This window comes from Carassius gibelio, chromosome A23 (genome assembly GCF_023724105.1).
Source record: "Carassius gibelio isolate Cgi1373 ecotype wild population from Czech Republic chromosome A23, carGib1.2-hapl.c, whole genome shotgun sequence".
Taxonomy (NCBI): Eukaryota; Metazoa; Chordata; class Actinopteri; order Cypriniformes; family Cyprinidae; genus Carassius; species Carassius gibelio.
This window is the reverse complement of record NC_068393.1, coordinates 19,175,194-19,198,136: the sequence shown is the minus strand read 5'-3', so window position 1 is coordinate 19,198,136 and position 22,943 is coordinate 19,175,194. Positions and strand designations below refer to the sequence as shown.

General features: G+C 38.4%; 3 protein-coding genes across 6 annotated transcripts in view; 2 read left to right on the top strand and 1 right to left on the bottom strand.

Annotated features, from left to right (window-relative positions):
* Positions 1–22,720, top strand: part of LOC127944602 (uncharacterized) — a 41,332-nt gene extending 18,612 nt beyond the window's left edge. For 2 of the 3 annotated variants that reach the window (XM_052540650.1, XM_052540653.1), the window contains one exon: positions 22,223–22,720. The gene's annotated coding sequence lies outside the window, so the exon portion shown is untranslated. Of the gene's footprint in view, positions 1–5,596; positions 5,635–22,222 lie in introns of those variants that run through there. The other variant, XM_052540654.1, reaches the window with a different exon arrangement.
* LOC127944598 (SLAM family member 5) overlaps positions 1–22,943 on the bottom strand; it is a 155,854-nt gene that overhangs the window by 87,995 nt on the left and 44,916 nt on the right. The window lies entirely within an intron of this gene.
* Positions 420–22,720, top strand: LOC127944599 (uncharacterized). 2 transcript variants are annotated; one of them, XM_052540647.1, is made up of 5 exons: positions 427–533; positions 3,370–3,696; positions 20,667–20,818; positions 21,961–22,016; positions 22,125–22,720. In XM_052540647.1, the coding sequence occupies exons 1-5, from the start codon at positions 497–499 to the stop codon at positions 22,225–22,227; spliced, it is 675 nt and encodes a 224-aa protein (XP_052396607.1). In that variant the 5' UTR covers positions 427–496; the 3' UTR covers positions 22,228–22,720. The 2 variants fall into 2 exon arrangements, with proteins under 2 accessions (XP_052396606.1, XP_052396607.1); XM_052540646.1 differs by lacking the exons at positions 20,667–20,818; positions 21,961–22,016; positions 22,125–22,720 and adding exons at positions 4,048–4,199; positions 5,344–5,603 and having other exon boundaries at positions 420–533.

Below are 22,943 nucleotides of genomic sequence, written 5' to 3'. Positions count from 1 at the left end.
TGACGGGTAGGTTTAGCGGATAAACTCAAGTGCTCCCCTCTCATTTCCCTCTCCTCCAATCCCTGTCTTCCATCCACGCCCATATGATCGTCGATTTAAAGCAACACCCACAGTTGGTTTCCTGTGGTTCATAAGCGGAGGAAAGTGGGTGGATGTAAACCAGCGCGAGCTCAGTCTGTGGTCAGCCTCAGGGGGATGAGCTCGCACGAGCAGCTGATTGTCAGCGCGTTCACTTTTGGTAGAAAAGTCCACATTTCAAGTAGTCTGTCCGGATCACACACGCGGAGAGGATCGTTAGCTGCTGTTTCTAAATATTTTAGAGAGACTTACTATTTTAAGGTCGAATAACTTCAGAGAGTTGCTTAATCGAGACGGAGGAGAAGAATATTCACTTTTATGCGTCTTCTTCAAATGATCATCTGTTCCTGAGACTCGACGTTAGTGGATGTTAAGTGTTTTAAACTAATCTTGGAGATTTCGCAGTGGAGAACTGAAGATGAGAAACGTTTTCTTCTTCGTCTTGGTCTTCTCAGGTGGGTAGAGTTGAAGTTAATAAAAGGATGGGTTTGTTTTTGGACTTTTTTCCCCCAAAATACATTTTCGTATTTGGGCTTGTAGTTGGGACCGGTAATTTAATGTTATTTAGTGTTTTTTCACGTTTTTATTCATGATGCATACCAGAACTGTAAACTCATTAAGTGTGGTGTTGTTTGATGGACCCGTATGTGTAGGAATATTGCTAGTTATCTCTTACACGTTACCTTTCTCTGTTCTCCTTAGCGGGTTTCCTTCCTTCCCCTTCATGGTGTCTTTTTACTCACTTAAGTCTTACCTCTCTCTATCTCAGGGGGGTAGAATAAATGATTTAAGATCTTTTCATTACCCGTTATTGAAAGGGAAGTTTTGTAAAAAGTTATCTTTTGTTCATAGTTTTCACAATAAGTTTAAGATATTCTCAGTCTTTCCAAGATTGAATGATTTTCTGATGAGATGAAAGAGTTTGTATTGTGAAGTCGTTGCAAGGCACTAAAACTAACACAAAGCTAAATAACTATTTCTCTAATAGTCTGTGACAGTTGATCTACACATAATGAAACAGAAGAGTAGTTTATGTTTCAGCTGATTGTTTTAACACAGATTCATCTGACGCCTGTGACAGTAGTTGTGGTCTAAGTTCAGTGTGATATTGTGAAGTGTTGAAATGAATCTACTCTTGATCCGTTCTGTCTCTGTGTTACATGCTGGGATTTCTCTAAAAGCATCGACTAAGACATAATACTGTTGATTAGATGACAATGTATAGAGCAGATATGCACAACTCTTTTTTTTTTTTTCTTTAATAAGAGATTTATTTTATGAGATTTGAGTTCTGTATTTGCTATGAAAGATTAAAGACAATACTTTACACGTGGGAGCCACAAGAGAATTACATTAATAAATCAATACATAATACGAGGTTAAATACAGGTGTTTAAAGGTATAGTCCAGGGCTGTACAGAGACCCTTTGGAGGGGCAAGGGCTTAAAGTATAAAAGATGCTCATGGAACAAGGCTTTAAATAGCGCTGTTCAACACAGCAATATATTGTGATGCATTCATTCTGATTCACGTATCGATCTGAATGATTATGTATTGATACGGCATTAAATGCTGTGATGCAGTTTTGAAAAAGAAACAGAAAATGTCAGAAAGTCTATTTGTTTAGCGCTGAAGTTTTCTAAGCGCGTGAACTGCGCCTGGACAGATGTAGCGCGCTGCTCAGGGATGACGAGAGAAGACTCTGAGACCCTTTTCTTTACATTCGTGTGCGTTTTATGAAAAGCAAGTAAGTTTTTACTACTGTCGCATGATTGTACTGCATTGTGATTAATGTTTTGAGATTCATGTATGCTCATGCGAACTAGTTTTATTTGTTGAACTGCGTGACTAATTAGTGTAGTCATGATGCCAGAGCGTGATATAATATGCGACATGTTTTCCTGTGTGCAATAATTAGCCCTCTATATGTCGATTTAGACTTTATTTGTGTTAGTTATTTAGAGATATGCTTCTGTGTTTAGTGCAGTGCATTTACTGTTTATTTGGTTCTACCTGCATCGAGTGTTATAGTGATACAGTGTCAGGCTGCATAGCCAATTAAAGGTGCAGCGGTATAGATATTGAAAGGCATAATAGTAACATATTTTGTTGCACTGTATAAACGTAAATTATTGTTTATGTACTGTTGTGAATGATGACGATGAGCATAGTATAGTATTCCTTTATTTGTTTATTAATCAGTTATTCTTACCATTGCATTATTTCTTTTTCTTTCTCTCTGTTTAGCCCACATACACACTTATAAGAACTTGTATATTGCCATCCTGATCTTGAAAATAAAGCTGATAAAAGGATTCTCTGGCCGGAATCTTTCTGTAGTGCTCCCATCCTAAAACGAACCACTAGTCCATACTTTACAGAAAATAAAAGACGATTTTAAGTTTAAAAGTAAAAAAAAAATATATATTTTCTTTCCACCTAATAATAGCTCTGGGATTAGAAACTGAAATGTCTTAAATTGTCCCAACCTGATGGCTTTTTCTTCTCTGTTCCACAGAATAATTAAGAACAGCGGTTATAGTAAAAACTATAGAAAACGTTCGTGCCTCTAAACTTCCCTCTGTCTCCTGGCTTGCTGTTCCCTGCTCTCTTTCTGTCACTTGTAAATAAATACTGTAATATAATAATAGTTTAGTCAAACAACATAAAAAAGACCAGACCCCTCGATGCCTGTGAAACTTTTCTCCCTCAAACACTAGTGTTACTTCTACACTACAGGCTACACACACAGCAATATAAACCACATATCTGCATGTTCTCACATCACATCGTTTCCTGTTAAATAATAATAAGTAAATAAACATCAGAATCATTTCATTGAGAATTAAACACCGCTTACCAGCTTCCGCTCTAGCAATTAAAAAAATGCATGTGACGAATCGTCCCGCTCGGATGAGGTCATCATCAGCAGGTTAAAGGTCATCATGTGGGTCATTATATTTACGGCTAAATTATTTTTCATAAATTTTACTAATATTTAGATTGGGCATGGCCAGGCATTCACAAAAGGGTGTGTAATTACATTGCCCTTATTACATGCAAAGGGGCAAGTGCTCAAGTCTTCAGTCTTAAGTTTAGTCTGCATAGAAGACATTGTTTGCTCCATTTCTTTTTTTTTTCACCAAATCTGCAAAACCTCACATTATCTGTGTAGAGCAGCAGCAGTCGCTATCACAGACTCAAACAGCAAATATTGGAATACATAAGACGGAAACTTGAGAAACACTGTTCACTAAACCATAATAAATACTTTCTTTCTGTCCTAAACAGTTGTCTTTTGTAATGCTGAACTGAAGTTGGAGGCAACTGATGGAGAAAATGTCACTATACCCTTCAAAACTGCTGAACTGGAAGGAGCCGATCAAGTGAGGATAACTTTTACAAGAGACGATGAGAAAATGTTGATTGCACGGTACGTCTGTGACCATCACAGAGACTGTCGTGTCGTAGAAAGAGCAGGAGTCTCACTGAGAATTGAAGAAGGAACCGTGTCCTTGATTCTTCTGGACGTCAGCTCCAGTAACTCAGGTCTCTATGAAGCACAAGTCCTTAACGGAAAGTATGTGTCTGAGATACAAGCTACACTTGTTGTCAAAGGTATGTGATCAAGATCTACAGTATCTGTTTACCTGTATCAGGATTATGAGAAGAATAATGTAGATGTTCATGTGAGGAATCAGATGTGACACATTGATTCACAGAATGAACTCCTCAAGAGAAGAAACGGTTTCTTTCACAACTCTTTAGATGATTGGTGTAAAAACCTGAGTAAACCTGCAGATCCTTCACTGACATTGATTCAAAAAGAGTAAAAGCTTGTGATTATTTTTGATTTGTCAGATGATAGCAGTGGATTGGTCAGTTAGGTCTGTCAGGATCGCTGTTTCTGGTTTGTTTGTCTACATGATGATAATAATGTAAGTGTGCACCATTTGTTGTGTGTGACAGAACCAGTATTGTCCTCCACCAAAGATCCACCACAGACCTCCTCCCCAAAACCTCCTGACTCCTCTGGACACCTGTGGCTGTGGCTGTGTGCTTTACTGATTCTTCCAGTGTTGACTGTGATCGGTTTCCTCTTGTTTAAGAAACGCAGGAGGGCAAGTATTGCTTATGTTTATTCTCTTATGGATGGAAATGATCTGGGACTGCATTCACCAAAAATGATGAAGCTAAAAGTTGCTACTAATTAGGGTTGGGCGATGTCTTAAAATTTGGCATCATACGATGTCTACATTGAAACATCGTGATGGACGATGACACCGGCGGGGGGATTGGGGGAGGTGTGCCTGAAGCGTGAATCCTTATAAAATGAAAACAACTAACAATTCCTAACACCATGTCTACACTGGATGCAAGCGGTGCGGCTTGACAAAATACTATAGAACCACTGATCTATAACACCGTATTTTCCAGACTATAAGTAGCACTTTTTTTTCATAGTTTGGCTGTTCCTGCGACTTATAGTCAGGTGAGACTTATTTATCAAAATGAATTTGACATGAACCAAGAGAAATGAACCAAGAGAAAACATTACAGTCTACATCCGGTTTACACCGGATGTGGCGAGGCATGACGCCACAAATCGCAGACAGACCACTGCTGCCGTGTTCTGTTTATGAAGAGCTGACACACAATTAGACAGACTTTAGCTGATGCGGCTCTGTGCCAGACCACAACTTCCGCATCCAGTTTAGACACTGTGTAAAAGGCAGCCGTACACCTGCCGGTGTGTATACACTCATAGAAAACAATGTTTTCGAATTTTAAAGACGTGGCACTGTGCGATGAGAGATGACTGAGAACGATGGGGAATAATGCCGGTGCAACGTCGTGATTTCTATCAGCCATTGGCGATGGATGATGGCAGGGTCTATTGGCCTAGTACTAGTACTTGTATATTTTATATCTAAGAATGATTCCCCGAGAGACAAAGTATATTTTTCTAATTCTAAAGAATTACTGTGGCTAGGAGAAATTATAGCGTAAATCAAGTGAATGATGGCTAATCCAAGTTAACTGTAAAACTCAAACCAAGAGCAGGATGATTTTGTTTTTATACTAGTTTAAGAATGTGGTACATCTAAAAAAATATAATTGGTAAATTATTTGCTTTCTTTAAGATAACGTTAAAAGTGTGTTTTGAATGTATACACCTGAAATGTATACACTAATATGTTTCTTTAGTACTTTTTTATCTTATTTGATTTGCATCTTGTAATTGTTTTATGTGTTGACTGTCAGGATCATGTGGCACTACCTCATACTGGAGAAACCTCTGATGTCTCCAGGTATGAAGCTCCTGAGTTTCCTTGGGTCTTTATCACATCACTTTTTCATAAAGAATATTTGTCATGTTGGGCTTCACTAAAGTCAGTTTTCTGTTGTTTTCTTTACAGCGCAGCATCTGCAAAAAAATACATGGGAAAAAATTGCACTGGTTGTGTAGCGGTCTCCTTCAAGACTTGTAGAGAAGAGACTGAAGATCAGCTCCTGACTTGATTCTGAGTGTCTCGAACACAAGCGATGTCTCACACTTCCTCCTGAACTTAACCTAAAAACCACATTAAGTTTCTTTTAAACCAAATTTTAAAATGTAACACTTTGTTTCGTATAACAAATAAGAAAGCAGTTTGTGATTATTGAATGGGAGGCGTGTTACAAATAATGTTAGGTGAAGGGAAAATCATGGACCTGGCAACCCTTGCTTAAACTTTTATAAATATTGCAATAATTTCTACACGACACATGACTGGAGAGACAGAGTCGACCGATCATCAGCGGTTTCTAAACTAAGATAAATGCTTTTATTTACCAAAGCCTGTTACTGTCCATTACATACTAAACATCATCCAGACCCTTCAGCATTAATCAGACTCTCGGTCTAAATCTGATTCTTGTGTGTTTGTCTGATTGGAGTCCAGTCGTATTTAGTAAAACTGTGAACACCAGACACAAGCGTGGTCATACACACACACACACACACACACACACATCTAGAAGCAGTTTACTCTCGACAACTCAACATCACTGACACAGAAACCAACGCAGATATTCCAGAAAATAAAAGACAATCATTAAGATACGACTCCAGTCAGATGCACAAATACTCCGAGCTGGACTGAGAGATAATGAGGAAAAGGGCTGGTAGAATCACTCTGGATCCTCACACCCAGCACTCTCTGTCTTTGACCTGTTGACCTCTGGCCGGCAGTACAGAGCAATGAGCCCCAAAACAAGAACAGACACAAGAACAGCTTTTCCCCGCTCCATATCTCACCTGAACAACACCGAACACAGCTCAGTCTATCAGATGCACTTATTTATTCTCCATCAGAAGATCCCATAATATTATCAGGGTATGATTTAGTTTCTGGTCAGATTGCTGAAACTGACGCAGACTGTAGCTTTAGATTCACAAGTGCTTTCCAGTTTTGTGTGCAATATAAATCAGATCTCATATAAAAATTATCAAATGTATTCAGTTAAAATCCCATGCTACATGTACTGTGTTAAGCTAACTGAGAAATGTCATAGCACTTATATATTATCGCTCTTTTGTTTTTGATTGCTTCCACTGTCCTCATTTGTAAGTCGCTTTGGGTTAAAAGTGTCTGCTAAATGTAAAAGTGAAAAGTAAGATTTCTGTATTTCTTTGTGTACACATATTTTTATTAATTTTTTCTTTTTTTTTTTTTGTATCTGATCAATGTTGATTTGTTGTCAAAGTCTATTTCTACATTATAAAGTTATATTTGTGTGCCAAAAATATAGTAGTTTATTTTTTTTATTTTTTTTTGGCTGGAATATTTTTTTTTTAAATCAGCAATGCACCGGTGATGACACAGTAAGCAGGGTGTTATATATTGTGGCACTAATCCCAGTAAAAACACAACAGTGGCCAAAAGTGATGAGTGGATTTTAATGACAGCTGCATTTCACTAAAACCATTAAAATACAAAAACACTGAGCAGTGTTCCCTACTCCAGATCAGTGAACTCGTCTTTATGACATAGTGGGAGAGTCTTCGAATGTACATAAAGTTTGTCAGAGAAATTGGTTTTATTGCTAGGCTTTAGGAAAAAAGTATCTTAAAGGATGAGGAAGTCATTAAATCTTGTGACAAAACTCATACTCAGTACAACATATGTTATTTACATCTCATTGGTCCTCTTGTTTTTGCATGTGTTCATAATTTCTTTGTATGATAGCATGGCCAAAAATTATGAATGCACAATTTGGCTTGTTTCATTACATTATTATAACAAATGAAACAACTGACCAAGCAACTATGCAATATGTTGTGTATATCATAAAAAAAAAAAAAAAAAAAAAAAAAAAAAATCTTTTACCAGTGTTTTTTGTTGAAAGAATGGTCACATGTGGCTGATTTCTTCCAGGAATAATGGGTGGCTAATTGAGCATGTTCAGTATGAATATCATCACTATAGCTCTTTCTTGACTGAAGAAATGAGCAATGTTGCAACCATCATCTGTTTTTACTGCTTTTGTAAGGAGTCTCTTATGCTCACTTATTTTCCTTTTAAAATAGGCTAAGTGGTTTTGGTTTCAAAGAATAAAATTTATTGGTTTTATTTTTTGTTTAAAATGCTTCCCAAATGTATTCCTCAAGTCCAACTCCGTTGCTGCCGGTAAGTTGGTTATCACAGCATCTGCAAAAAGGAAAGCTTTTTTTTTTTTTTTTTTTTTTTTACGTTAAACTAATTGTAACAGGAAGCAATTTTCCTTTGCTTGGATGCCTACTTAAAGACAAGTTAATTTCACGTTTGTACTTTTTTCCCCACCATCAATCTACCATAGCCCACCATACAGATCATGCAAAAACACACAAGAGTCTATGGGATTGCAGCCAAAAATGCCCAACTTTACAGCAGAAAAATAATTTACAGCAGAGGGGTTACCAGGATATCATGTTTGGGGGGGCATTTGGCTTTTTTGGGGGGGCAACATAAACAACTGAAAAAATCGGTGCAAAATAATCTATAGGCTACTACACACAATCTGTTTTAGTGCATATCTTTTTCTAAGCCAGGAACCCACAGATAGGTACAGGGCCCCTATTAGACTAAAGTTAGTTAAACCCGGTCAACATTAATAATATGATGATGATAGTATTATTATTATTCACATATTCATATATAGAACAGATCACAGTGATTGCCTGATGATGAGTGACAGGTTTGCTTGTGAGAAGACTTGCTACACGAGTAGGCTTTTTTTTTAAATGAATCTGAAGTCATGTTTGTATAGACAAGAGGTAAATTAATTTGTTTCTTCTAAGCTGTTCCAGACGTAGGTGCTACCATAAATTCGCCAGTTAGCCTCTAAGTTTGTTTGTGAATGCGCCCCCAGGTAATAAAAAAAAAAAAATGCATATGCTCATTTGAACAGTATGAGAATAGTATTTGAATGGTATTCTCTGGTTGTAAGTGGCTTTGGATAAAAGTGTCTGCTAAATGATTAAATGTAAACATGTAGGCCTAGATAAAAGGGAACATATTAGGCTACAGGGGGTAAGGAGACTTAGAGAGTTGAAATAAAATATATTTTTGTGAAACTATAAGAATTTAATTTATGATCTCATTAGCAGAGGCAACATAACTGTTTTTAAATATGGTTTTATTTTTATTTTATTTGCTTATTTAATTTTATTTATTATTAGTGGTGCATGACATAGGCAAATGTTATTATTATTTTACAGGGGTGTGGAATCTGTATGGGTTTGTTCTCCCTCAGGGGGTGGGGGATATAATAAAAATCTAATAAGTCTGTTTTTATTTTGTTTTTGTTTTTTTAGAAATCATGATTTTATCCTGATTCTTTGTCATGTTGGTTTTTCTATTTTGCAAGCTGTTTGAGCATCACAGCCAATCTAATTTCCCTATAATAAAGCATTTTAAGGTAACAAAATATGAAAAAGTATGGCGGATATTTAGGCCAAAGTGCATGGGTGAAGATAAAAATCTTTGTAATTATTTTATCTTTGTTATTAAAAAATGAGAACAAAGATACACATTAAAAATACAGATATTTTACAAATAAAGTGTTTTATTTTCAGGTACAAGAGATGTATTTAGCAGGAGCATTAAAAAAAATTATGAACAAATATAAAAATAAAACACTATATACACTGATTCCTATTAAAGCAACTGTATTAATTTTTTTTTTTTCAGTCAAGAGTATTGAGTGATTTTTCTCTGTGGGTTTGGTGTTTTATTAACATTAAAGGAATAATTCACCCAAAAATTTTAATAGTGAAGAAAAAAACCTGAATGAGTTTCTTTCTTCTGCTAAAAATAAGCATTATTTTGAAGAAAACCAAACAGTTGCTGGTTCACAGTGACTTCCAGAGTATGTTTTACTACTATCAAAGTCAATGTGAACCAGAAACCGTTTGGTTACACAGATTCTACAAAATATCTTCTTTTGTGTTCAGCACAAGAAAGAAGTTAATAGGTTTTGGACAACATGTGAGTGTACAAACAATGACAGAAATTAAATTTTAGGGTGAACTATCCCTTTAATTCACACGGCAGCATGTATCCTACTGTCCCTTTAAGACCTGCATGCATACAGACATGCATCCTCTTTCAGTTGTTTACTTTCATTTTAGACATATCCAACTTAGTCTATACATAAACCTTGTGTGTTTCGACAGTATTAGCACAGAACATAACTTAGAAATCAGGCACAGTTTGAAGGGCTTTTTCGTTTTCGTGCCGCACTTTGATTGTGCTTAGAAGAACCGAACGTCAGAAAAACACACGAATGAAACTTTTAAATAAGCAATAAGGATTTAAAACCGATGCAAAAAATAATAATAAAAAAATAATAATCATGTGAATAAGTGCCGTATCCTGTTTGAGAAACTCTACCGCTGAGTTATCACTTATGTTAATGTATTATATTAATTCCGTGGCGCCAGAACTGCAGCTGATAGAATGTGCGCTGCGGCACAATGCAATAATATTTCTTCAAAAGCAGATCGTGGAGACATTTTTATCGTCCACAACCAAAAATATTAATATACTACCCTCGGCAGAAATTGAGGACAGGGGGCAGACGGGACCGTTAGGGCACTTTAGCGTTGGACCTCAAAGTCGTAGTCGCAAGTCGCAGAATTCTCTGACTTTCAAAAAACCCTGTTTCAGTCAAAATCACGATGTTCCGCTCTCAATGCACTTCGATCCCATACGCTGTTTTGGGGTGGCAACTGGAGTGGCAAAGCTCATTTGTGCCACCCTTGTGGACACGCCACTGCTCTAAGGCTCTGCCAGATAAACATTTCATTGGCGTTCTATTCTCACATGATGCACTTTTTCTGAGCCCATAAGCCTGAAACGCGCGCACACTGTCAAACAGCGCCAAACTGGATTTTTGTTGGGTCAGACTCATCTGCTACTGATGGAAAAATATGCACAATCAACTTTTAAATGTTTATTTATCATCAGAGGGACAGTCCGTTTCTCGGGGAGGCAGGGCTTATCCTAGGGGAGGCACTGCCTCCCCCAGCCTCCCCCTAGACACGCCCCTTGGTGAAATGCGGCCAGAGAAACGGAGGTGAGAAGCGGCCAGAGAAACGGAGGAGCGGCCAGAGAAACGGAGGAGCGGCCAGAGAAACGGAGGAGCGGCAAGAGAAACGGAGGTGAGAAGCAGAGAAACGGAGGTGAGAAGCGGCCAGAGAAACGGAGGAGCGGCTGCAGTAAGGCGTTTGTGCAAAACTGCGGAAAAACTGCAGAAAAGTGCGGGTGTTGAATCCTCTCACCGGGAAAAAATCCTCCACGGGTGCGACGCTGACCTCCGCGTTCACTTTTGGTAGAAAAGTCCACATTTCAAGTAGTCTGTGTCCGGATCACACACGCGGAGAGGATCGTTAGCTGCTGTTTCTAAATATTTTAGAGACACTTACTATTTTAAGGTCGAATAACTTCATAGAGTTGCTTAATCGAGACGGAGGAGAAGAATCTTCATCTTTTCTGCGTCTTCTTCAAATTATATCTGTTCCTGAGACTCGACGTTGATAAAGGAGTGGATGTTAAGTGTTTTAAACTAATCTTGGAGATTTCGCAGTGCTGTACTGAAGATGGGAGTCGTTTTCTTCTTCGTCTTGGGATTCTCAGGTGGGTAGAGTTGAGGTTAATAGAAGGATGGGTTTGTTTTTTTTGTCTTTTTTTCCCAAAATACATTTGCGTATTTGGGTTTGTAGTTGGGACCGGTAGGAATTTAATGTTATTTAGTATTTGTGTGTGTAGATGGCTACTATAAACTCAAAATGAGTGAAACTTTTTAAAATAAATCTCATTACATTTGATTCCTGCATGTTTGTCATAAGGGGGTGTGGTGTTTGATGGACCAATGTGTGTGTTAGAATAATGCTCGCTCTCTGTCAGTTATCTCTTACCTTTCCTTTCCCTTTTCTCCTTTTTGGTTTTCCTTACTCCACTTTCTGTTCTTTAAAGGGAAGTTTTGTAAAAGTTATCTTTGTTTCCAGTTTTCACAATAAGATTGAGATATTCTCAGTCCTTCCAAGATTGAATGATTTTCTGATGAGATGAGAAAGTTGGTATTGTGAAGTCCTTGCAAGGCACTAAAACTAACACAAAGCTAAATAACTATTTTTCTAATAGTCTGTGATTGTTGATCTACACATAATGAAACAGAAGAGTAGTTTATTTTTCAGCTGATTGTTTTAACACAGATTCATCTAACGCCTGTGACAGTAGTTGTGATCTAAGTTCAGTTTGATATTGTGAAGTGTTGAAATGAATCTACTCTTGATCCCTTCTGTCTCTGTGTTACATGCTGGGATTTCTCTAAAAGCATCGACTAAGACATAATACTGTTGATTAGATGACAATGTATAGAGCAGATATGCACAACTCTTTTTTTTTTTTTCTTTAATAAGAGATTTATTTTATGAGATTTGAGTTCTGTATTTGCTATGAAAGATTAAAGACAATACTTTACACGTGGGAGCCACAAGAGAATTACATTAATAAATCAATACATAATACGAGGTTAAATACAGGTGTTTAAAGGTATCCAGGGCCGTACAGAGACCCTTTGGAGGGGCAAGTGCTCAAAGTATAAAAGGGGCTCATGGAACAAGGCTTTAAATAGCGCTGTTCAATACAGTAATATATTGTGATGCAATCCTTCTGATTCACGTATCGATCTGAATGATTATGTATTGATACGGCAGCAAATGCTGTGATGCAGTTTTGAAAAAGAAACAGAAAAGAAAAGACAATTTTAAGTTTAAAAGTTAAAAATATATATATTTTCTTTCCACCTAATAATAGCTCTGGGATTAGAAACTGAAATGTCTTAAATTGTCCCAACCTGATGGCTTTTTCTTCTCTGTTCCACAGAATAATTACGAACAGCTGTTATATTAAAAACTATAGAAAACGCTCGTGCCTCTAAACTTCTCTCTGTCTCCTGGCTTGCTGTTCCCTGCTCTCTTTCTGTCACTTGTAAATGAATACTGTAATATAATAATAGTTTAGTCAAACAACATAAAAAACACCAGACCCCTCGATGCCTGTGAAACTTTTCTTCCTCAAACAGCACGCAAACACTACAGGCTACACACTAGGGCTGTAGTCAACCAAAGAAATGCTTAGTCAACCAAAGTCCTGTCCTGCGCAACGATCAGTCGACTAAAAAAAGTTTTGCATTTTAAATGAACATTTATTAAACAATTTTCATGGAGCATTTATAAAACAACAATGAAAAAACATCAATAATACATAAAACTATAATGATAATACAATTCTTTGAAAATTAAGGGATTTTTTTTAACTGCAAAGTGAGGAGCTCTGTCCTAGGTCTATAGTGACATTCACAATCGTGCACCTGACCACACTACAAAAAATATAACTGCAAAAACTGCCAAATAATCAAAAATACAAAAAAAAAAAAAGCTCTCTGTAATGTTCGGCCTTCTGTTATTCAAGAAGTCACGCATGAACATTTGTGCTGCTAGCTTCTATGAGCAGCAAGCTATATTTTTATTTTATAGACATCCTCAACATGGTATGTCCAACAACTTTCTGTCTGCTTGTTCGTCTATCTACAACATAAGCATCACACAGAAGGAAAGGCTATACTGCCACCTTGTGGTTACTCAATAGAATGCCTATCATTACATCCCCTTTCCAAAGTTATAAAACAAAGGTTAACTAAACAGCTCTTTTTTTTTTTTAACTTAACTTTTAACTTTGCTTGTAATAAAGCCTTACGAACATGCAAAAAGTCAAAATGTTAACAATAACAAGGCACTCTACTCTAAACAACAATGTAAAGCATTATACTTTTTCAATAAGTCTCTCAGGTGGTTTTCTAGGTCTAGTAGACCTTCTGATTGGTTCAGTCATTTGAGAGGCTGTGGTATTAGGCTCAGCTTGGTGTGCATTCGGTGTATCATTTTGTTTTTCAGATTCAGTTTCACCGTGTTTGTCAGTGTCCTCATGAGTCTTTAACAGACTCCTCCTGTTTCTCCTCACTTTTTGTCCATCCTCTGTTTCCACAACGTAAGATCTAGGTCCGACTTCACTGAGCACGGTCGCTTTTCTGTCCCAGCAATTAGGTCCCTCGATTCTCACAGTGTCCTTTTCACAAAGAGGTTCCAGACTTTTTGTAGCTCTGTCATAGGCCATTTTTTGTCTGATTTTGAGTCTCTTTTTGTTGTTAATCCAGTTGTTATTGTCTCGTCCTGGTTGCAATTGTGGTAGCGTGGTGCGGAGCTTGCGACACATAAGCAGCTCAGCAGGGGACGCTCCACACTCCAGAGGTGCAGCTCTGTAGCTAAGTAAAGCAAGGTGAGGATCAGTCTTACCGTCCTTGGCTTTCTTCAGTAGTCTCTTAACAATTTGTACTCCCTTTTCAGCCTGACCATTGGCTTGTGGGTACAATGGGCTTGAGGTAACATGCTTGAATCCGTAGTACTTCGCAAACTCTTTAAACTCTCCACAGTCATACTGCGGACCGTTGTCACTCACAACACATTGTGGGATTCCGTGTCTGGCAAAGAACCCTTTCATGTGCACTATAACAGACTGTGCGGTGGTGCTGGAGAGTTGCGCAATCTCAGGGTAGTTCGAGTAATAGTCTATAACAAGAAGATAATCCTTGCCATACAGATGAAATAAATCTGTGCCCACCTTTTGCCAAGGGGCAGTGGGAAGGTCAGCCACCAGCATTGGCTCCTTGACTTGTTTGTAGTGGTGTCTGAGGCAGATGTCACATTTCTCAATCATTTCCTCTATGTCTTTGTTGATACCTGGCCAGTAGATGGCTTCACGTGCTCTTCTCTTACATTTTTCCACTCCCAGGTGTCCTTCATGAAGACGTTGAAGCATGTCCTTGCGCATGGTCTGTGGGATAACAATCCTGTTCTTTCTCAGCAGGAGTCCTTTTGACATACACAGCTCTGCCCGCACCGGGAAAAACTGTGGGCAAACTCCTTTTGACCAGCCGTTGTTTACACAGTGAGACACTTTGTGTAACATGGAGTCTTTTGCTGTCTCTTTAACAATCTGCTGCAGTATGGTGTCTGATGCAGGCAGTGAGGCAGTGACCATGTTGATGTGTATTTCAATATCTTCTGCTGCGGTGTTCTCAGCTGTGCCACTGTTGAGTTCTGGTGCTCTAGAAAGTGTGTCAGCAAGCACTATGTATTTACCTGGCGTGTATATTAGGTCAAAGTCATAGCGCTGCAATGTCATCATCATACGTTGGATTCTGGGCGACATGTCATTGAGATTCTTTTTACGGATTGATATGAGTGGTTTATGATCAGTTTCTGCTGTGAATGTGGGCAGTCCATAAACATAAGTGTGAAATTTCCCACACCCAAACACTAGGCCCAGCGTCTCCTTCTCAATCTGAGCATAGCGTTTTTCAGTCTCAGTCATCGATCTTGATGCATATGCTACAGGTTGCCATTTTTCTTCATTCATTTGTAGCAATACGGCTCCTAGTCCGTCTTTTGATGCATCAGTGGAGACTTTGGTTGGTTTTGTTGGATCAAAGTAGGTTAAAACTGGTTCAGCAGTCACAGTTCTCTTCAGTTCTTTCCATTCTTTTTCATGTTTTGTGGTCCACTCAAATGCAACGTTGTGATGCAGCAGTTCTCTGAGGCATTTCGTTTTTGAGGAGAGGTTGGGAATGAACTTACCCAGAAAGTTTACCATCCCCATTGCTCGCAAAACTCCTTTTTTATCAGTTGGAGCTGGCATATTCAGTATGGCTTGCACTTTTGTTTTGTCTGGAAGCACGCCGTTTGCTGTGAGCTTGTCTCCTAAGAATGTCATTTCTGTCACTCCAACAAGACATTTCTCTCTTTTTAGTTTTAGTCCATACTTTTTCACTCTCTGTAACAGCTTCTCAAGTCTCTCATCATGTTGTTGTTTTGTGTTTCCCCAGACAACTATGTCATCAATGTACACTCGTGTTCCTTCCAGACCCTCTATGATTGACTCCATAGCTCTGTGAAAGATCTCTGGCGCTGACTTGATGCCAAATGGAAGCCTCAGAAAACAGTAACGCCCAAATGGTGTGTTAAAGGTGGTGTACCTGCTGCTTTCTGGGTCCAGTTTCAGCTGCCAAAATCCATGCGAGGCGTCTAATTTGCTGAAGTACTTTGCACCGGCCATGTCACTCAGAATTTCTTCTCTCTTTGGGATTTGATAATGTTCTCTTTTAATATTTTCATTCAAATCTTTAGGATCTAGGCAGACACGTAACTCAGGGGAGTTTCTTTTTTTAACACATGTGATGGAATTTACCCAGTCTGTGGGCTCTTCCACTCGCTCGATGACTCCCATCTGTGTCATTCTGTTCAGTTCCTTTTTAAGTCCTGCTTTAAGAGGTGCTGGCACTCTCCTTGGGGCATGCACTACAGGTTTAGCATCTTCCTTGAGCTGTATTTTGTAAGTGTAAGGTAGTGTACCATGTCCTTTAAAGACAGTCGCGTATTTGTTCACAATACTTGTACTACCTTCGCTTTGTGACAGCATTTTGATTTGATTGTCTATTTTTATGTTATCACTGTTGATCTGGTAGATCCTCTTGACTAGTCCAAGATCTTCAGATGCTTTGTCTCCAAGGATCGACTCGTGTCCACTTGGCACTATTGTAAACATCAAGTGGTGTTGTCTGCCTTTTGCAGTCAATTTGAGCCTACAACTACCCATAGTTTTTATTGGCTGATTGTTGTATGCTTTTAATGACATTGTCTTGTCTGCAACTCTTTTTGGTTTCTCTTCAAGAGCTTTCAGATCATTTTCATTGATCAAGTTGGCTTTGGCTCCGGTGTCAATTTTGAAGGTTACTAGTGTCCCATTGACTAACAGAGGTGCAGTCCATTTATCATCTTTTACTGCACGTACAGCATGCTCTGTGTCACTTGCATTTTGGGGCTGTACGTAGCTTTTCTCACACGACACCATTTTGATGAAAAATGTCTCGCTCAAATCATCACTGTCATCTGGGTCATCCTGCACTATGTGTATTTTTTTTCTGGTATGACACATTTTCGCATAGTGATTTTGCTTTTTACACTTTGCACATGTTTTTCCAAATGCAGGGCATTGTCTCGGTCTGTGCGTTTCACCACACTTCTTACAGTCAAACTGTGTTTGATCATCGTCTCTCTTTTTGTCTTTTTGTTTGAACTTGAACTGTGATTTTCCTTTCATTTTCACTACATTCACGGACTCGCTTTCTTGGTCATATGGCACCGCTTGAAAAGTAAGAGCATGTTGCTTTGCCAGCTCATTAGCTTGACATATTTTTATTGCACTTGCCAGTGTGAGATCCGCTTCCCTCAACAGCTTTTCTCTTAGCTTCTTTTCATTTGTCCCATAAACAATCTGATCCCTTATCATTGAGTTTTTTAGATCACCAAAGTTGCAGGACTGAGCTTTTATTTTGAGATCGGTGAGATAATTATCAAACGACTCACCAGGCTGTTGGAGACGAGAACGAAATACATATCTCTCGTATGTTTCATTTTTCTTCGAAAGACAGTGTTCATCAAACTTCTTTAGGACCTCATCAAACTTGTCTTTATCGTCGGGTTCATTATACACAAAGGTGTTGAATACTTCAATAGCCTCCGCTCCTGCAATGGTTAGCAAAAGGGCTATTTTTCTTTCTTCCGCCCGACGATCAACTCCAACCGCGGCAATGTAGAGCTGAAATTGTTGCTTGAAGGTTCGCCAGTTCGCATCCACATTCCCCGTCATTTTCAGCGGAGTTGGTGGTTTTACTGCGTCCATCTTGCATCAGTTCTTTTCCTGACCCCAGTCCTGGTACCATGTAATGTTCGGCCTTCTGTTATTCAAGAAGTCACGCATGAACATTTGTGCTGCTAGCTTCTATGAGCAGCAAGCTATATTTTTATTTTATAGACATCCTCAACATGGTATGTCCAACAACTTTCTGTCTGCTTGTTCGTCTATCTACAACATAAGCATCACACAGAAGGAAAGGCTATACTGCCACCTTGTGGTTACTCAATAGAATGCCTATCATTACACTCTCGTTTATACAGGTTGTATATTCTTCTTTACTTTCAAAGCTATGGGTTAACTTTTGTCAAGCCGATCCAGGCGTTTTAAAACAAACACACAAAAAACCCAAATAGCCTAAAAAACAAGCCCAACAAGATGGCCCGCCGCATCCACCGTGCGCGACACCGGGACTTCTTTTAAGACAGCATTTACGCACAGCTGCAGGGTGTGGCCTGCACACCTAACCAACTCCACATCTGTCCACTGACCGGATCCCTTAAGTAATTCCACCGAAATTCGTTACCACGGACACCCGCTTCTCTGGTGGAATGTGGTAAGCATCCGCAACTTTCGCATTTTCTCCCGTGTGCGCTTCTATAACAACGCTATTCATTTTCCAGTCCGCATCGATAAAATGGGCCGTGACTGTCATGTATGCCTTCATTCTAAGCGAAGACCAGAAATCAGTTGTGAGGCCTACAGCCTCGGAGGATTGGAGTAACTGGTTTACATTTACATTACATTTTGGGGCATGCGCCTAGTACATAACACGTGTTCACGTGGTGCGCTAAACTGTCGCACTGTTATAAAATAGCCTAAATTAAAGCATTTAAAGTTTGGGATAAAACATAGGCTAATTATATTTAGAATACAGTAATATATAACGGCTTATAAAGGAATAAATATCAAGGAGTAAATCAATGAAAATTTCTTTATTGGTGAAAAAAAAAAAAGAAATTATGCAACTGGTCGACCAATGAGTATGTCAGTGGACCAAGACGGCATCGACCGATTAGTCGACTAAACGACTAAAGTTGACAGCCCTACTACACACAGCAAAATAAACAACATATCTGAATGTTCTCACATCACATTGTTCTTGTAAATAAATATAAAAATCACTTCGCAGAGAATGAAACCCCAGGCTGCCGCTCTAGCAATAAAAAGAATGCGTGCGCAGTAGAGGTGGGCAGATCGATACTAATATCGATAATATCGATACCATCGTTGGTATCGGTATTGATCGATACCAACGGGAAAATATCGATACTTAAGTTTCAATTTCTCTCGTTTTGCGACCTGGCCGTGTTTGTCAAAATGCTGCTACTGTCACAGAGCAAGCTCTAAGAGTGCTGCTCGTGCTCGACACTGCTCTCCGCCCCCTCTCCTGTGTTGTACCGTCACGTGACTCACCACTAGCGCTACCACCAGCAGTCAGGCGCGCGCACCGCTCAGCCGCGCATTTCTAACAGCAGTCAGTCAGAGGCGGAGAGAAAGAGGAGCGTTGTATGGCTGTATTTTCAGGCCGATCTACCCTTTTTGTGTTAGCTGTGAAAGTGATCCTAGTTTCTATATTTAAACTACACATAAATGTGCACCAGACTTAATTATTTTTATTATTTATTATTTTATCAATAGCTGATTCTCCAAGAGCAGTGGATATTACAAGGCGCCTATCAGAAATGATTGTGAAGGACCTGAAGCCTCTTTCCATAGTGGAAGATGTCGGCTTCAGGAATTTTGTACAAGGAGAATTTGTTTTACATTGTGAAGTAAAACTTTGTGACTTTGTTTTAGAAAAAAAAATCCTGAAAAGAAGTGCACTAAAGAGGAGAAACATTTTTTTTATTAACATGCTACTTGAAAAGAGAATTAGTTTTTACATTTTTTTTTTATATTTGTGAAGTAATAATTTTGTAACTTTGTTTATTTAAATAAAACAGAAGTAACCAAAAGTTGTTTCTGAACAAAAGCTTTTGTAGTACTGATTAATAACCCAAAATGCAAATCACAAAAACAATTAAAAGTCATGAAAATTCATTTAGATTTAGGTTGAAGACGCATCCACCTTAATTATTAAAAAGTATTGGTATTGGTATCGGTATCGGCGATACTGGCCCTGTATTTACTTGGTATCGGATCGATACCAAATCTAGCGGTATCGCACACCTCTAGTGCGCAGCCTGAGGAATCGTCCTGCTCGGATGAGGTCATCGTCAGCAGGTTATAGGTCATCAAGTGGGTCATTTTATTTATGGCTAAATTATTATTAATAAATTTTACTAATATTTAGATTGGGCATGGGCAGGCATTCACAAAAGGGTATGTAATTACATTGCCCTTATTACATGCAAAGGGGCAAGTGCTAAAGTCTTCAGTCTGAAGTTTAGTCTGCATAGAAGACATTGTTGGCTCAATTTTTTTTTTTTCACCAAATCTGCAAAAGCTGCAAAACCAAAAACATTATCTGTGTAGAGCAGCAGCAGTCGCTATCAAATATTGGAATACATAAGATGGAAACTTGAGAAACATGGTTTACAAAACCATAATAAATACTTTCTTTCTGTCCCAAACAGTCTCTGTGTGTGTTGCTGAGCTGAAGTTGGAGGCAACTGATGGAGAAAACGTCACTATATCCTTCAAAACTGCTGAACTGGAAGGAGCCGATAAAGTGAGGATAACTTTTACAAGAGACGATCAGAAAATGTTGATTGCACGGTACTTCTGTGACCATCACGGAGACTGTCGTGTTTTGGAAAGACCAGGAGTCTCACTGAGAATTGAAGAAGGAACCGTGTCCTTGATTCTTCTGGACGTCAGCTCCAGTAACTCAGGTCTCTATGAAGCACAAGTCCTTAATGGAAAGTATGTGTCTGAGATACAAGCTACACTTGTTGTCAAAGGTATGTGATCAAGATCTACAGTATCTGTTTACCTGTATCAGGATTATGAGAAGAATAATGTAAGGTATCAGATGTGACACATTGTTTGATTCACAGAATGAACTCCTCAAGAGAAGAAACGGTTTCTTTCATAACTCTTTAGATGATTGGTGTAAAAACCTGAGTAAACCTGCAGATCCTTCACTGACATTGATTCAAAAAGAGTAAAAGCTTGTGATTAGTGTTGATTTGTCAGATGATAGCAGTGGATTGGTCAGTTAGGTCTGTCAGGATCGCTGTTTCTGGTTAGTTTGTCTTCATGATGATAATAATGTAAGTGTGCACCATTTGTTGTGTGTGACAGAACCAGTATTGTCCTCCACCAAAGAGACACCACAGACCTCCTCCCCAAAACCTCCTGACTCCTCTGGACACCTGTGGCTGTGGCTGTGTGCTTTACTGATTCTTCCAGTGTTGACTGTGATCGGTTTCTGCTGGAGGAAGAAATGCGGGAGGGCAAGTATTGCTTATGTTTATTCTCTTACGGATGGAAATGATCTGGGACTGCATTCACCAAAAATGATGAAGCTAAAAGTTGCTACTAATTAGGGTTGGGCGATGTCTTAAAATTTGGCATCATACGATGTCTACATTGAAACATCGTGATGGACGATGACACCGGCGGGGGGATTGAGGGAGGTGTGCCTGAAGCGTGAATCCTTATAAAGGGAAAACAACTAACAATTCCTAACACCATGTCTACACTGGATGCGAGCGGTGCGGCGTGACAAAATACTATAGAACCACTGATCTATAATACCGTATTTTCCAGACTATAAGTAGCACTTTTTTTTCATAGTTTGGCTGTTCCTGCGACTTATAGTCAGGTGAGACTTATTTATCAAAATGAATTTGACATGAACCAAGAGAAATGAACCAAGAGAAAACATTACAGTCTACATCCGGTTTACACCGGATGTGGCGAGGCATGACGCCACAAATCGCAGACAGACAACTGCTGCCGTGTTCTGTTTATGAAGAGCTGACACACAATTAGACAGACTTTAGCTCATGCGGCTCTGTGCCAGACCACAACTTTCGCATCCAGTTTAGACACTGTGTAAAAGGCAGCCGTACACCTGCCGGTGTGTATACACTCATAGAAAACAATGTTTTCGAATTTTAAAGACGTGGCACTGTGCAATGAGAGATGACCGAGAACGATGGGGAATAATGCCGGTGCAACGTCGTGATTTCTATCAGCCATTTGCGATGGATGATTGCAGGGTCTATTGGCCTAGTACTAGTACTTGTACATTTTATATCTAAGAATGATTCCCCGAGAGACAAAGTATATTTTTCTAATTCTAAAGAATTACTGTGGCTAGGAGAAATTATAGCGTAAATCAAGTGAATGATGGCTAATCCAAGTTAACTGTAAAACTCAAACCAAGAGCAGAATGATTTTGTTTTTATACTAGTTTAAGAATGTGGTACATCTAAAAAAAAATTGGTAAATTATTTGCTTTCTTTAAGATAATGTTAAAAGTGTGTATTAAATGTATACACCTGAAATGTATACACTAATATGTTTCTTTATTACCTTTTTTATCTTATTTGATTTGCATCTTGTAATTGTTTTATGTGTTGACTGTCAGGATCATGTGGCATTACCTTATACTGGAGAAGCCAGAGAAACCTCTGATGTCTCCAGGTATGAAGCTCCTGAGTTTCCTTGGGTCTTTATCACATCATTTTTTCATAAAGAATATTTGTCATGTTGGGCCTCACTAAAGTCAGCTTTCTGTTGTTTTCTTTACAGCGCAGCATCTTCAAAAAAATACATGGAAAAAAATTGCACTGGTTGTGTAGCGGTCTCCTTCAAGACTTGTAGAGAAACCACTGACGATCAGCTCCTGACTTGATTCTGAGTGTCTCGAACACAAGCGATGTCTCACACTTCCTCCTGAACTTAACCTAAAAACCACATTAAGTTTCTTTTAAACCAAATTTTAAAATGTAACACTTTGTTTCGTATAACAAATAAGAAAGCAGTTTGTGATTATTGAATGGGAGGCGTGTTACAAATAATGTTAGGTGAAGGGAAAATCATGGACCTGGCAACCCTTGCTTAAACTTTATAAATATTGCAATAATTTCTACACGACAGACTGTAGCTTTAGATTCACAAGTGCTTTCCAGTTTTGTGTGCAATATAAATCAGATGGCATATAAAAATTATAAATTGTTTTCAGTTAAAAGCCCATGCTACGTGTACTGTGTTAAGCTACAGAGACTTATAGCACTAATATATATCATTGATCTTTTTTGTTTTTGATTGCTTCTATTGTTCTCATTTGTAATTCCCTTTGGGATAAAAGCATCTGCTAAATGAATAAATATAAAAGTGAAAAGTAAGATTTCTGTATTTCTTTGTGTACACATATTTTTATGAATGTTTTTCATTTTTTAGTATCGGTTCAATGTTGATTTGTTGTCAAAGTCTATCTCTATATTAGAAAGTTATATTTGTGTACACATCTTTCTCAACTTTGAGTGGTCATTTAGTGTTTTCTGATTGGTTAATGTAAAAAAAATAAAAATAAAATCAAATTTATTTTACTCTGCCATTGTATCATAA

Coding starts and splice junctions, on each gene's coding strand:
- LOC127944599 (XM_052540646.1), top strand. CDS start 497: ATGAGAAACGTTTTCTTCTTCGTCTTGGTCTTCTCAG. Junction 3,697..4,047: donor AGCTACACTTGTTGTCAAAG/GTATGTGATCAA, acceptor TGTGTGTGACAG/AACCAGTATTGTCCTCCACC. Junction 4,200..5,343: donor TGTTTAAGAAACGCAGGAGG/GCAAGTATTGCT, acceptor GTTGACTGTCAG/GATCATGTGGCACTACCTCA.